We start from the raw sequence: 14110 nt of genomic DNA, 5'->3' as shown, positions 1-14110 counted from the left end.
TGTCCTCACAGCTGGAAGCATGCAGGCCAAAGTGGCAAGTTTAGGGTCAGAAGCCCAGGGTCCACTCCACTCAGGCAAAAGTTGTGCAGACTTGAACAAGTCACCTCGAATCTCCACGTCTCCCCTTACTCCTCTGACAACAGGGCTCAATTCTCAGACGTTTAGGAAGGCTTACACAAGACCACACACGTGAAAAAAAATGCTGCCTTTAACTTCTGGTCCTCATTCCTTTCTTTGTAAAACGGGGGCAACTCCTGTCCTGCCTAATGTAGGGGGCTGTGGCGCAACCTTGTGATCAAGGCCAAAAAGGAAGAATCTTACTATTGAGGTCGGAGAAATCAGTGTTTCTTGGTTAGCAGGCTGAAAGCCTCAGGGAAGAGGCTTTCGACTACTTTAACGGCTTCTCTTAACTTATTCGAGACGGGGAAGTACAGCACCGAACGCACCTCAACTCACACAAAAGGAGAAGAGACGCGGCGCTGAACACTGACGTCAACCGAGCCGCTCACTTAAAGGGCCAGAACTTTTCGTGCTCCGTCTCCGCCTCCCCGAGATCACCAATCAGAGAGGGAGCCGGCCCGTGACGCTATCTCCCCGCGACGAGGCCGGCTGGCGGCGGCGTTTCCTGGTGACCGAGGCGATGGGCAGCCGAGAGGTCCTCGGCCAGGCGGCCCGGCTGGCCTCCTCCGGTCTGCTCCTGCAGGTACTCTCTGCCCGGCCGGCCGCAGACCGACCCGCAGCCGGACCTGCGGTCCGGAGGCGCGGGGAGGCGGCCCTGGAGGCCCTTGCGAGCAGGCGCCGGGGCTTACCCAGTCCCGGCGTGGACCCCCACTACTGAGGGTTCAACAGGAGGCGGTGGCGGCGGAGAACGGGCGCCTGGGCAGGAGTTCAGAGTCCTGGCTGGGAGACTGCAAACAAGTCGCTTTTCTTCTGAGCGTTACATTTACCATATGGTAGTAGGAGAGGGTTAGGTCAGGTGGCAGGGGCGCCTTTGGTGCTGTAGAATTTGATGTTTTTAAGGCAAGGGGTTCATTCACTCTCCTTCCCCCACCGCTGACCCTCAAACACTTTCTTCAAGCTCTCGGATTCTCGCTGAGTTCAGAGAGACAGTATGGCTTACCTAAGAAAAAGATACCTGGGCTTAGGCAGCCCTAGATTGGAAACCCGGTTCTACCATGTGCTTTCTGCCTGAACTAAGACAAAGGATTTCTCTTGCTAAGCCTCAGCTCCTCATCGGGAAAATTGGATGAATAATAGTACCTAGGTCATCAAGTTTCTATAAGGCTTGACTGGAGTCATTCAGATAATCATATTTAATGCTGTACCTGGCTCTTAGTAGGCACTTAGTAAATGTTATCTGCACTTTCTTTCTGGCTGTGTGACCTTGGATAAGTCACTTCCCCTTCCTGATCCTAATTTTCATCATCTGTCAGATAAGGTACATGCCAATTGGGCCAAGTGGTGTTTAAAGATTCTTTTAACGTCAGGAGCTAGTCATTCTAAGTGGCTCATTTTTTTCTGTGTTGCATTCGAGCCATTCAGCCCTTATTCAGAAGAGTCCCGAATCCACCCTTCCCCTATATTTTAGAGGGAACATTTCACTTGGATATCAGGAGAGAGACCCAGGCACACTTGTGCTCAAGTTTTCGTCCTTGTCACTTGGTAGTCCCCTGCCCTTCTGAAAATCACTTTACTTGAGTATCAGTTTCCTCATCTTAGATGAGAACATTAATGTAACCTCATAGGGTCATTAGCAAGATTAGATGATATCCCTGTTAAGTGCCTGGTGCATATAAGTACTTAGTGAATGTTAGGTATTTTTATTATGGTAATAAGGATTTTTTAAAGGGTCATTATAGGAATGGAATGAAACATCTACATAAAGTGTGTAGAAGAGTTCCTTGCACAAGTTATGTGCTTAATAAACATTGACTTAACCCTAAATTGGCTGGATTCTGAATGTACCAGGTTTTATTCTTCTATCCATGACATAAAAAAACTGAGTTCAGTGCTTTATCCACAGTGCTGATTGTTCAGGCTTTGATGATACTGTATTGCCCAGATTGGCTTCATAAAAAGAAAAGTCTTGGGGCACCTGGGTGGCCCAGTTGGTTAAGTGTCCGACTTTTGATATTGACTCAGGTCGTGATCTCGAGGTTGTGAGATTGAGCCCCATGTTGGGCTCTGTGCTGGCAGCACGGAGCCTGCTTGGGACTCTGGGTCTCTGTCCCTTCCCTGCTTACACGCATACACACCCACACACTCTCTCTCTCCCTTCCCTCTCTCAAAATAAATGAACATTTTAAAAAAGAGAAAACAAGTCTTAGAAAACACAATGGACTAGGAGTCAGGTGGGCTACCACAAAGTCAAGCTGGGTCATATGATTTTTATGTGACATTGGGCGGATCACTTTGCTCTGAGTTTTAACTTGATTCCTGTGCATTTATCCAGTTGCTTTTAAGGGTCAAATAATTAACAGATGTGAAAGAGCTTTTTAAAACTGTAAAGTCCGTTATCAAGTTAAATGAAGACTGTTGCTACTAAGGGCCACTTAATGTGGAGCAAATAATGGGTCACATGAACAACCTCAGAGCTTCATTAACTCAGCCCTTTCTTCAAACCAATTAGGTTTAGACCATGATAACTTTGACATTGAAGTTAACTAAGTGTATGCATGTCTTTTTTTAAAAAACAGCCATAATCTAGGCTTCCTGAGTGTTTTAATCTGGTCTTGGATGTATTCTCAAATTACAGCACAGACACTTGAGGTAGGTTTGCAATTATATTGTATCCTGCAAGAATTTGAGCTGGCCATAGTGAAAGCATTAATTCCTTTAATTTTTTTTTTACGTTTATTTATTTTGTGAGGGAGAGAGCTCATGAGTCGGGGAGGGGTGGAGAGAGAAGGACAGAGAGAATCCCAAGCAGGCTCCACACTGTCAGCACAGAGCCCCACACAGTGTTCAATCCCACGAACTGTGAGATCATGACCTGAGCCAAAATCAGCACAGGCTTAACCGACTGAGCCACCCAGGTGCCCCAGTGCCTTTCACTTGTATGCCATTTTTCAAAAATGCTTTCACCTCTAAGATCTTATTTGATGCTTGTTATCAACTCTATAAGATAGGTAGCCTCATTCTACAGGAGGAAATTAAGGCTTGTAAGAGTTAGGAGATGAGGGACTTAACAGCTAAATGGTGATTTGAGACTCTCAGCTGAGTAGTTTTTCCATTCAGGGCTCCGTGAATTGGCTTCAAATGTCTAAATTTGAATTTAAAAAATTGGTAAGTAGATATGTATCGACATGTTTCCAAGGAGAACTACAGAGTTTTTATCGAACTCTCAAAAGGCCGCTTTTGACTCCATATTGTGATATCTTAGCTTTGGAGACCTTAACACTTCAGGGAGCTCTGTGACAGTGTGTTAAACTGCACTCTTCCTTTTTTGGTCATACCTTTCCCCGGAGATTTCTAGACTGTTGTGGTCCATTGGCATATTTTGATTGAGTCTTTCAAATTGCAGCTGTTCACGGAGAAATCAGAGAGGGATTTGTCATTTGCTGTGGAGCATACTGTGCTTCCTGGATGCAGAGGGGGGCTGAGGTCTGACTCTGCTCAGCATCCCCATGTAGCATCCCCACTTTGCACCCTGTTGCTCTCTGTCTCATGGAAGAATTCTTTGCTCAGGTGGTTTTCTTGAATTGACAGGTTTGAAGTCTTGGGATATATCCCTTTCAATTGGCACTAGGTGGAAAGATTAAATGTCATTATCCGAATGCCCGGTATTGCGAGGCAGAGAGATGAGACCCTGTGATTCCTAGAGATTCTGCCGTTCCCTGCAGGCTCCCACTTGATAAGTGTGTCCTATTTCTAAACAAGCTAGAGGGAGGGCTGGTGTGAAGTGCTGACTAGAATTCTCTGTTTCCTGAAGTGCCTGACTTCAAACCCAAAGAAATTCACTATGTCAGAGTCTCCCTCTTATCAGTAATTAGAGAGATTTCCAAGTGCCTTTGTGGGCTCTTCTACCATCGCCCATCGCACAGGAGTGCTGAGGGACCCCCAAAGAATGAAATTTCAGCAGAAATCCAGACAGGTGGCACGTTCTCAGGAGGGTCTCTATGGCAAAGCTGCTATATGTCAATGTGTTATCAGGAAGAGCAGCCACATTGTTTTCATTTTAATGAAATAAGTGTTCCCAACATAATTTATTCTCATGTGTTTTTCTTCTTTCTCTGTAGGTGTTGTTTCGATTGATCACCTTTGTCTTGAATGCATTTATTCTTCGCTTCCTGTCAAAGGAAATCGTTGGCATAGTGAACGTGAGGTAAGAAGGGAGTACCCTGGCGTTGACCACAACTCATGTCCCCAGTCAGGGTACCTGTGTGTCACCCTCGGATTTTAGAAGCATGGGCCGTTACCGGAAGCAGAGTGTTTTAGCAGTGGGCTGAGGAAGAGCCTGCCGGGGTGGGGGAATGAGCAGGCAATGCTGCTTTTAATGGACCCATGGAGTGTTTTCCATTAGCAGCCTCCAAATGCACATTTCTCTGCCAGCTGTTCCGGTTTGTCTGCTCTTAAAACCCAGGAGAGGAGTGGGAGTAATTCGTTGCAAACCCTGTCTCAGGTATAATCCTGTGTTCTCGTCCTGCTGACAGCACAGGAAGCAGGAATCCTGCAGCTGGTGGGGATGTGCTTGGTAATGGCGGGGCTGGGCAGCCTGCCTGCCCTCCTTAGTGCCTTTTATCATTGGGGGATGGTCGTGAGGGTGAGAGTGTGCGTCCTTGTCATGAGCCCCTTGGCAGCTCTTAGAAAGCTGCCTTGCCTTGTCTTTTAGACTCCATTTGTTTCTTCTGCTCTCCTTTTTGTTCAAGGGCACCCACGCACATTCTGTGTTCACAAATGACACGGAAGTATACGAAGTGATGTGAATGCTCAGGATAGCTCTGCTTCTCAGGTGTATCTTCATGTCCTGATAAACAAGACAATATGTTCCAGACAGCATTTCCCATTGAATACCCACCAAACATATGCTCTGGGCTCTGTTCTGAGAGCTTAGAGAAGGTTCTCTAACTGGCAAAGGAATCATCTGGGGGAGTTTTGCTCTAGGTGGGGCTGACAAGGGGTCCAGGAATCAGTATTTTGACAAGCTCCTTAGGTGATTTTGAAGCAGGAAACAGATTTTGAGAAATACTGTTTTAAGAGAGGGAAGGGTGGCGCTTGGCTGGCTCAGTGGGGGGTGTGTATGACTCTTTGATCTCAGGGTTGTAAGTTCAAGTCCCATGCTGGGTGTAGAGATTACTTAAAAATAAAATCCTGGGGGCGCCTGGATGGCTTAGTTGGTTAAGCATCTGACTTCAGCTTGGGTCATGATCTCATGGTTCGTGGGTTCAAGCCCCACATCAGGCTCACTACTGTCAGCACAGAACCTGCTTCGGATCCTCTGTCCCCACCCCCCTTGGCCCCTCCCTCTCTGGTTCTCTTTCTCTCCATCTCTCTCTCTCAAAATAAACTTAAAAGTAAATAAATAAATAATAAATGCAGGAAGGAAGAGGACCAAATCTCTTAGGTGCTCAGATTTGAAAGCAGTTTGGGCCTCTTGCCATTTGGTCTTCCCTAGATTGGCAGGTCTCTGCTTTATCTGGCCTGCCCTGTGCTTAACATATGGTTCAGTCTCTTCCTTCCCAGTGTTGGACAGAAGCACTAGATAGCAGCATGATCCTTGGACATCCTCAGAGAGATCTTAGCCCTGAGCTGTCCCCATTCTGGCTTCATCACCCAAAGCCTGTTGAGGGAAAACCTCAACTACTACTCATGCAGGTGCTGGTGGGTCCCCCTAAATATCGCCCACCCAGGAAAGATGCAGACAAACCTTGCTGACCTGGGCTGCAGCAGCCTCTGTAACGGCCACCAGCCTACTACCTATTGCCTGTTCTGAGATGCTTTCAGCCAGAGCTGCCACTCAGAGCCTCAGCTTCTCTCATTAGAGTGGATCCGTCACCAGTTGCAGGGTGACCAAGAGGTCCCCTTGCTTTGTGTGGTCATATTTTGTCCCTTTCTCCTCCTATTGTCAGAGCTGTACCTCTGCCTATAGCCGTGAGGCTTTAGGCTTTGGGGGCCACTGGGGCAGTTTCTATCTGGGGTATAATACGCTATAGGCACACACTCTGGTGTCCCTTGTTTGGTTCCTAACTGTTGTTCAAGTAGATCAGACTAGTACCAGGGCCATGTAAAAACTCACTGCCCTTTATATTACCACCAGTGATATATGACCCAGACTTTTCTTCCTGTCACTGGCAAAATCTCAGAAATTCTATGAAAAAAATTAAGATCATTATTGACTTCTTCTTTTTTTAATGTTTGTTTATTTTTGAGAGAGAGAGCATGAGCAGGGAAGGGGCAGAGAGAGAGGGGGTGGACATGGAAATCCAAGCAGGCTCCAGGCTCTGAGCTGTCAGCCCAGAGCCCAATGTGGGGCTTGAACACACGGACCGTGAGATCATGACCCAAGCCGAAATCGGAAGCTTAACCTACTGAGCCACTCAGGCAACCCCATTATTGATTTCTGCTTTTCCTTTAAAGGCTAACACTACTTTACTCGACCACCATCTTCCTGGCGAGAGAGGCCTTCCGTAGAGCATGTCTGAGTGGGGGTGCCCAGCGAGACTGGAGCCAGACCTTCAACCTCTTGTGGCTAACGTGAGTTGTGCTTTGGCAGGAGACCGTGCAAAAGCGGTTGTCCGTAAGTCTTGTAAGTTAAACAGCAGCACTTGGCCAAAGCTAAATTATCTCCAGTTTGGGTTTCTGGGGCCTGGATATGGGACAGGAAGGAGAAGGCATCCATGTGGAAGGAGTTTCTTGGCTGTTTTCTCTCCAGATGGCCAGGAGCCAGGAGGAGGCTCTGAGTGGGGGTTTCGGGGCCAGGTTTCTACCCTCCTGGGAGGTTGTTTCTGCCATTCCTGATGCCCGCTCTGGACCCCAGTGGACCTTTGCTGTCTTCTTTATTCCTAATCTTTCCCCCTCCCTGTGGTGTTTTCTGAGCTTTTAACAACCACTTAGTATTTTTTTTTTTTAAAAACCTTTTAGGGCTTTCATTATATCTTTCTTCAATTTTGTTATGTTGATTTCAGTTCTCAGCCCTTTAGAATATTCTTGAAGATCAAGTACATCAGCTAAAACTTGTAATGGCTTTTTTGCAGTTAGATTCCTGCAGGGAGGGCTGGCACTTGAGGTTTTTGTCAGTGCTGCCTTCCGTAACTCCTTCTTGCCTCATGGAAATGACTGTCACGAGACTGGTAGGTGTTCATTTTATTAGCGGGATGACTGTTGGCTCCCCAGTCATAGTTAAGTGCTCTGTGGTACACATGCTAGGGGACACTGTGCATTGGGAGTATAGGCTCATGAGTTACATGGGGAGCGGGTCCTGCTTGTGCCCTTGGCCAGCTGTCCATGACCTTGGCCAAATTCCCCAGTGCTCGTCAACCTTAGTTTCCTCATCATTTCAATGGGGATAATAGCAGGATCCTTGTGAGGTGTCTGTGAGGTAGAGGGGTGGATCTGGGGCCTGGCATGTAGTAAGTGCCTTAATAAAGTGGTAGCTATTTTTTAAATTCTGTTTCTTTTCTGTTCAGTGTTACTATTTTAATGTATTTCTATTTTTAGCATATTAAAAAAAACATTTTTTTCTTTTTCTAGCGTCCCCCTGGGTATGTTCTGGGCCTTGCTCCTGGGCTGGGTGTGGCTACAGCTGCTGGAAGTACCCGATCCCCAGGCCGTCCCCCACTATGGAAGCGGAGTGGTGGCGTTCTGTCTTTCTGCTGTGGTGGAGCTTCTAGGAGAGCCTTTCTGGGTCTTGGCACAAGCACAGATGTTTGTCAAGCTCAAGGTCAGCATGTCTTCTGCTTTGATGGGAAATGTGAAGAATAAGGGAAAGAGTGGTTTCTGAAGAAGATTTTCTAGGAGTGGTGATTTTTTTCAGATTTGCATTTAAAAAGAACTTTGAAAAAGGTAACATGATCAGTTTAATTCATTCCCTTGCAATTTGGCAGATGGGCTGGGCTTAAGTTTACATCTGCTATCCTATTAATACAAAAACAGGTTTACTAAAAGGGAAGTCATTAGCTTAGATAAGAATTTAAGAGGACTGTAAACGTTTTTCAGATTTTTCTAGTGATTCTGTTTTTAATTGCTTACTAGTAAATACTAATTTTTCATCTTTTAAAATCTGATATGTATAAAAGAATATATGCTGTATATGTAAATATTTTTTTAAAGTTTATTTGTTTATTTTTGAGAGAGACAGGGACAGTGTGAGTTGGGGAGGGACAGAGAGAGGGGGAGAGAAAATCCCAAGCAGGTTCCACACTGTCAGTGCAGAGCCTGAGGCAGGGCTTGAACTCACAAACCCGTAATATCATGACCTGAGCTGAAATCAAGCGTCAGACACTTAACCAACTGAGCCACCCAGGTCCCCTGCTGTAGTTGTAAATCTTAAAGCATGATAATACTGAAAATCTATGAACTTACCACCCAGCCCAACTAGAACATTATCAGTGCTCTGTCTAACCACGTGCCCCACCCCACTTTCAGGGTAACCAGTACCCTAGATTTCTATTTGTCATTTCTGTGCATCGTTGGTTTTTAATAATGTAAAGTGCAGCCTTTAATACGTATTTGCAGGTGATTGCCGAGAGCCTGTCGGTCATCCTCAAGAGTGTCCTGACAGCTTTTCTTGTGCTATGGGTGCCTCACTGGGGGCTATACATTTTCTCTTTGGCCCAGGTAAGAGTTACGGCTTTTCACTTTTGTATAATCTATGTTTCAACATTTGATTTTTTTTAAGTTTATTCATTTATTATTTTGGAGAGAGCGAGAGAGTGCTCACAAGTGAGGGATGGGCAGAGAGAGAGGAGACACAGAATCCAAAGCAGGCTCCAGGCTCTGAGTTGTCAGCACAGAGCACGACGCAGGACTCAAAATCAATAACCACGAGATCATGACCTGAGCCAAAGTCAGACACTTAACTAACTGAACCACCCAGGAGCCCCTGATTTTTTTCTTCTTGTTCCCGTTACTGTGTGGTTTACATTTGCAGTATTCATGCACGTGAGGCAGGCTGGAAGCTCTAGTAAGATGGTCTCGAAGTTCTTTTCCTTTGGCTGTCCCCACTACGCCATGTGCTGATGCTACTGGGATCCCCAGGGGCCTGGTGAAGGCCCCACACTCTGCCTCATTGTCAAACATAACAACTCCTTTAGATTCTGTGGGCGAGCCTGTACCAAACTCACCTTTGAATATCTTACTGTCTCAGGGAGGAGGGAGAAAGAAAAGCAGTGAGGGAGTGCGTGGGGAACCAAATTGTGTGTGTGTCTTTTTCCCTGGATTTTAATCAGTTGTTCTCAGAATAGGGAGAAACTCTGCCAAGCCTGTTTGAAACTTGCATTGAAATAGCACCCCACGCAGAGCGCGGGAACTGAGTCTTCGTGGACGCACTCTCACTTTGAGCGGCTCCGGCCTTGTTGCCCACCCAGTTTCTGGTTCTAGTTCGTATCTGGAGCTCAAATAAAAGTATGACTAGAATACAGTGCTCATTAAAAAAAATTATTTTTAATGTTTATTTATTTTTAAGACAGAAACAGAGTGCGAACAAGGTTGGGCACAGAGATGGGAGACACAGAATCTGAAACGGCCTCCAGGCTCTGAGCTGTCAGCACAGAACCTGATGGGGGGCTTGAATCCACCCTCGAGATCATGACCTGAGCCGAAGTCAGACACTTAACTGACTGAGCCACCCAGCTGCCCCCAGTGCTCATTTTAAAAACAAAACCTAAGATAAGATAGTTACCAGAACATCTTATAGAACAAAGCAATTTGTAATTTTTCCTAATGTATAGGAAGATAAGTTAAAATTCTTAGCCACAATTTTAGTGAAAATCATTCCTGTGTCCTAAGCAAAAACTGCAAATGTATCTGTGAACACAGAAAAAATAGATTTAAAAATAATATTATAAGAATGAAAATTACCTCCCCAAAGCAGTCTGCAAACAGTTTCATATTTTGGAGAAATTATTTGTGATGATTTTTGCCATATTTATGAGATCTGGGACTACAGTACCCCTCATTCATCCTGTTTTTGATATATTCTCCCTAATAGAACAGGAGGCCACGGAGACACCAGTTATTGGTGGGCCCTTTTTGGGAAAGGCACTTGCATTATGACTTTTAAATGGTCATAGCTCCCACTCAGGATACATCATAGGTCAGCAAGGCCCATTCTAAGTTTATTTGCTTTCTTATGAGAAGACTCAGAGAGCTCTTCTCTGGTACCTTCTCTGTTGGGTCTGTGTGAGAGGCCTGAGGGCCAGCAGCGCCTCACAGCAGGCCGTCCCCGCCCAGGGCTCTGGGGTTCCCCTTCGTCCAGCTCGCCTCCAGGGTCCTCCTTACACAGCCCCTTATCCCATCATATGTCAAATAAAAGGGTCACTTTAGAATAAAAAAAAAAATTCTTACAACTCAACAACGGGAAGACACACTAGCCCAAAAGTGGGTAAAAGGCCTGAATAAACATTTTTCCCAAGATATACAAATAAATAGTCAATAATATCATCAGTCATTAGGCAAATGGAAATTAAAAACAATGATGTAACTACTTTATACCCATTAGGATGGCTATTATAAAAAAAAAAACAGAAAATAGCAAGTGTTAACTGAGGATATGGAGAAATTGGAACCCTCATACCTTGCTGGTGGGAATATAAAATGGTGCAGCCACTGTGGAAAACAGTTTGGCAGTTCCTCAAAATAATAAAATGTAGGGGTGCCTGGGTTCAGTTGGTTAAGTGTTAGACTTTGGTTCAGGTCATGTTCTCCCATATTGGGCTCTCTGCTGTCAGCACAGAACCCACTTCAGATCCTCTGTCTCCCTGTGTCTCTGCCCCTCCCCTGCTTGTGCTCACTTGCTCTATCTCTCAAAAATAAACATTAAAAAAAAAAGTTAAATGTAGAACAGATGCATGCCAGCAATTTGACTCCTAGGTACATACCCAGAAGAATGAAAGCATGTGTTCAAACAACTTGTACACAGATGTTCCTAGCAACACTATTCACCACAGCCAAAAGGAGGAAACAACCCAGATGTCCATCAGCTGATGAATAAACAACATGTGGCATATCTATGCCATGGAATATTACTCAGCCATAAAAATGATCACGTGCCACAACACAATGAACTTTGAAAACATTATACCAAGTGAATGAAGCCAGACACAAAAGGCCACCTATTGTATGATTCCATTAATATATAATGTCCAGAATAAGCAAGTCCATAGAGACAAAGCAGATTTTGATTGCTAGGGATGGAATAATAGAAAGTGATTGCTTAATGGGCACAGAATTTCCTTTTGGAGTGGTGGAAATGTTCTGGAGTGAAATAGTGGTGGTGGTTTAAAGCACTGTAAATGTACCAAAAGCTACTGAATTGTATGTTTTAAAATAGTTAAAACAGTCAGCATCATGTTGTGTGAATTTTTCCTCAGTAAAAAGGGGGGAAGGATCATGTAGTTGGGATTCACTGCACGAAGGCTACCCACAGGTTGTTACTGTCTCCCCAGGTGCTGCTCTGTGGGAAGATGGAGGGAGGTGGAGAAGGGGCCTCTTGTCGTAGAAGCTGTTGCATCTGGTGCTGTGGCTCACAGCAGAGCTGCTGTGTCTTAAAGAGCTTGAGGCACAAAAGAAGGACGGTAGATGGCAGGCTCTGTCCGCAGGCATGGACAAGGGTGGAGAGCTGAGGAGCCTGAACCCACTGGATAAGACTCCCTTTTCTGCTTGCTCTGTGCCTTTGCCACAGGAGCAGGCCTGGCATTGCCAGATTGAAAGCAGGGCCTGGAGGTCCTGTGCCTTCTTGAGCTAGTGTACATTGCTGTTTCCAGTGGGGGAGAGAAGAGAGAAGGGAGCAGGTGAAAGGGGCTGTGTGGATACTCCTCCCAGCCTGCAAACAAAACCCCAGGCTGCTGCTCCTGGCCAGAAGCCACCCTTTTGTCCTGGGTGAGTGGAGGGAAGGGTGGGCCCTCTTATCGCCCCCCTGACTCCCTCCCCTGTCCTGTAGTAGCTCTTGCCCTGCCCGTGCATTGGTCCGAGAGGAGGGAGCCAACAGCTCATGTCTGCTTTGTAATCACAGTGTCACAGGCTTCCTGGGTATATGGAAAAGCCCCCCTCCTAGATGACGGCAAGTCCCTGGATATTAGCACAGCACACATGGGTGGGTCCTCGCAGTGTGCTGTCTAGGCAGGAGACTCGTTCCTTGGCCAGCTACAAACATTTGGAGAACATACGTGACATTGCTGTGGTGGTGGCACCAGGAGATGTCTGTCATGGAAATTACATTCTGCCTGCCTGGAAGCATTGTTCTCCCAGTCAGGTCAAGGGTTTGGAACACTTTCCCAGAGATGACCCAGCAGAGCTGGCTCTTAGTGAGTAGTGTTCCTTTCCAGAGGGTGGGGCATTGCTCGCTAGAAGGTACAGTTAATAAAGACTGTTCTATTTCTCCCTATTTTCAGAAGATTTATTTATTTATTTGTTTATTTATTTATTTATTCATTTAGAGAATATCCCAGCTGGCTCCACACCATCAGCACAGAGGCTAATGTGGGGCTCGAACTCACGAACTTTGAGATCATGACCTGAGCCAAAATCAAGAGTCAGATGCTCAACCAACTGAGCCACTCATGTGCCTCAAGACATTTCTTGGTTGGCCTTTGAGGTCAAATTCATAGGTATATCTTAGTTCTACCTAATTAAAACTTCAATTTGAATCAGTTATTTTCTTTTTACAGCTTCTCTACACTGCAGTTCTGGTGCTCTGCTATGTTATTTATTTCACAAAGTTATTGGGCTCCTCAGAATCAACCAAGCAACAGACTCTTCCTGTCTCCAGAATGACAGATCTGTTACCCAATATTACAAGAAATAGAGTAAGTAATGCATTCTGTCTCTTATCATTTTAACCACGGATCCTGATTATCCTTGAAAGAAAGAAGCCATTACTTGGTTTATGACTGTAACAGCAAGGATAACTTCATAGCTCGTATTTATTGAGGGCTCACTATGTTCTGGGCCAGGGTCTCTCAGCCTTGACACTGTTGACATTTGGGGCTAGATAATTCTTGTTGTGGGGCTGCCTTGTGGATTGTAGGATGTTGAGCAGCATTCTTGATCTTAACCCACTAGGTGCCAATAGCTACAACCTCTCAGCTGTGATAACCAAAAATGTCTGTAGACATGAGTGTCCCCTGGGGGATAAAACCGCCCCACCTTGAGAACCACTTTGCTAGCCCCTATGCTGAATGCTTTACATGCCTGATTTCATGCTTCTACCCACTCTGTGGGGCTGACGTTATTATTGCAATTTTAGGGTTTAGGAACTGAGGCTTAGAGACCATGTGCCTAATGTGAGGGTCATAGTGAGGGCAGGAGCCCAGAGCGGCTTGAATCCCCACAGAGCACAGGCTGTGACCACCGTGCGCCAATCTCTCTGTTCTGTTGTGTCTTGGTTTTTCCCAGGACTGACTTCCAGCACAGACGGTCCAGCATGCTGCCAGCAGGGATGGCCGCAGCATGGCTCCGTTAACATAGTGTCAGGCCAGTCTTTCTGGTGACCCACTTTCCCATGTAGACCACTGAGGATTCTAGCTGTTTATATGTGGGAGTGAGGAGTAACCTTTTTCTTCTGAACTCTCCAACTCTCAGTCCATTTGCCTTTTATTTCCTGACTCTGGTGGGGTCAGGGCTCTGTCCGGGTCCCAGAGTGGTGCACGTAATAATATGCCACATCGCCTCTGCTCGGATGCTTTCTGAACTGGGCTGACTCACTTTCCCTTTTCCCATGCTTGTTTTCTGCCCAAATGTGGTGCACGTAGTGGAGGTTAGGCTTCAGCTGGACTTCTTCTTATTCCTCTTCTGTGATTAGTTGAGAAAGTAGGAAAGTATTTGAGATATAAGTCTCAGAACTTACGGAATCCTGTTACACAGCCTTTCAAGACCAGATGTTATGTAACAACGCCAGATATGTTCTCATTTGTTAGATAAGAGCTCTTGGTTCCGATCACACAGATCTCACCTC

At 45.8% G+C, this 14110-nt stretch overlaps 1 protein-coding gene across 5 annotated transcripts in view; it reads left to right on the top strand.

The window, feature by feature from the left end:
* Window positions 1–477: 477 nt before the first annotated feature.
* Window positions 478–14110, top strand: part of RFT1 (RFT1 homolog) — a 43955-nt gene continuing 30322 nt past the window's right edge. For 4 of the 5 annotated variants that reach the window (XM_029917094.1, XM_029917098.1, XM_029917097.1 and 1 more), the window contains exons 1-6: window positions 478–703; window positions 4239–4324; window positions 6577–6693; window positions 7690–7879; window positions 8674–8775; window positions 12825–12962. In XM_029917094.1, the coding sequence (XP_029772954.1) occupies window positions 641–703; window positions 4239–4324; window positions 6577–6693; window positions 7690–7879; window positions 8674–8775; window positions 12825–12962 (696 nt within the window). In that variant the 5' untranslated portion in view covers window positions 478–640. Of the gene's footprint in view, window positions 704–4238; window positions 4325–6576; window positions 6694–7193; window positions 7290–7689; window positions 7880–8673; window positions 8776–12824; window positions 12963–14110 lie in introns of those variants that run through there. The other variant, XM_029917095.1, reaches the window with a different exon arrangement.

This window comes from Suricata suricatta, chromosome 12, assembly GCF_006229205.1.
Source record: "Suricata suricatta isolate VVHF042 chromosome 12, meerkat_22Aug2017_6uvM2_HiC, whole genome shotgun sequence".
Lineage (NCBI taxonomy): Eukaryota > Metazoa > Chordata > Mammalia > Carnivora > Herpestidae > Suricata > Suricata suricatta.
The sequence above is the reverse complement of the archived record's forward strand: the minus strand, read 5'-3'. Positions and strand labels throughout refer to the sequence as shown.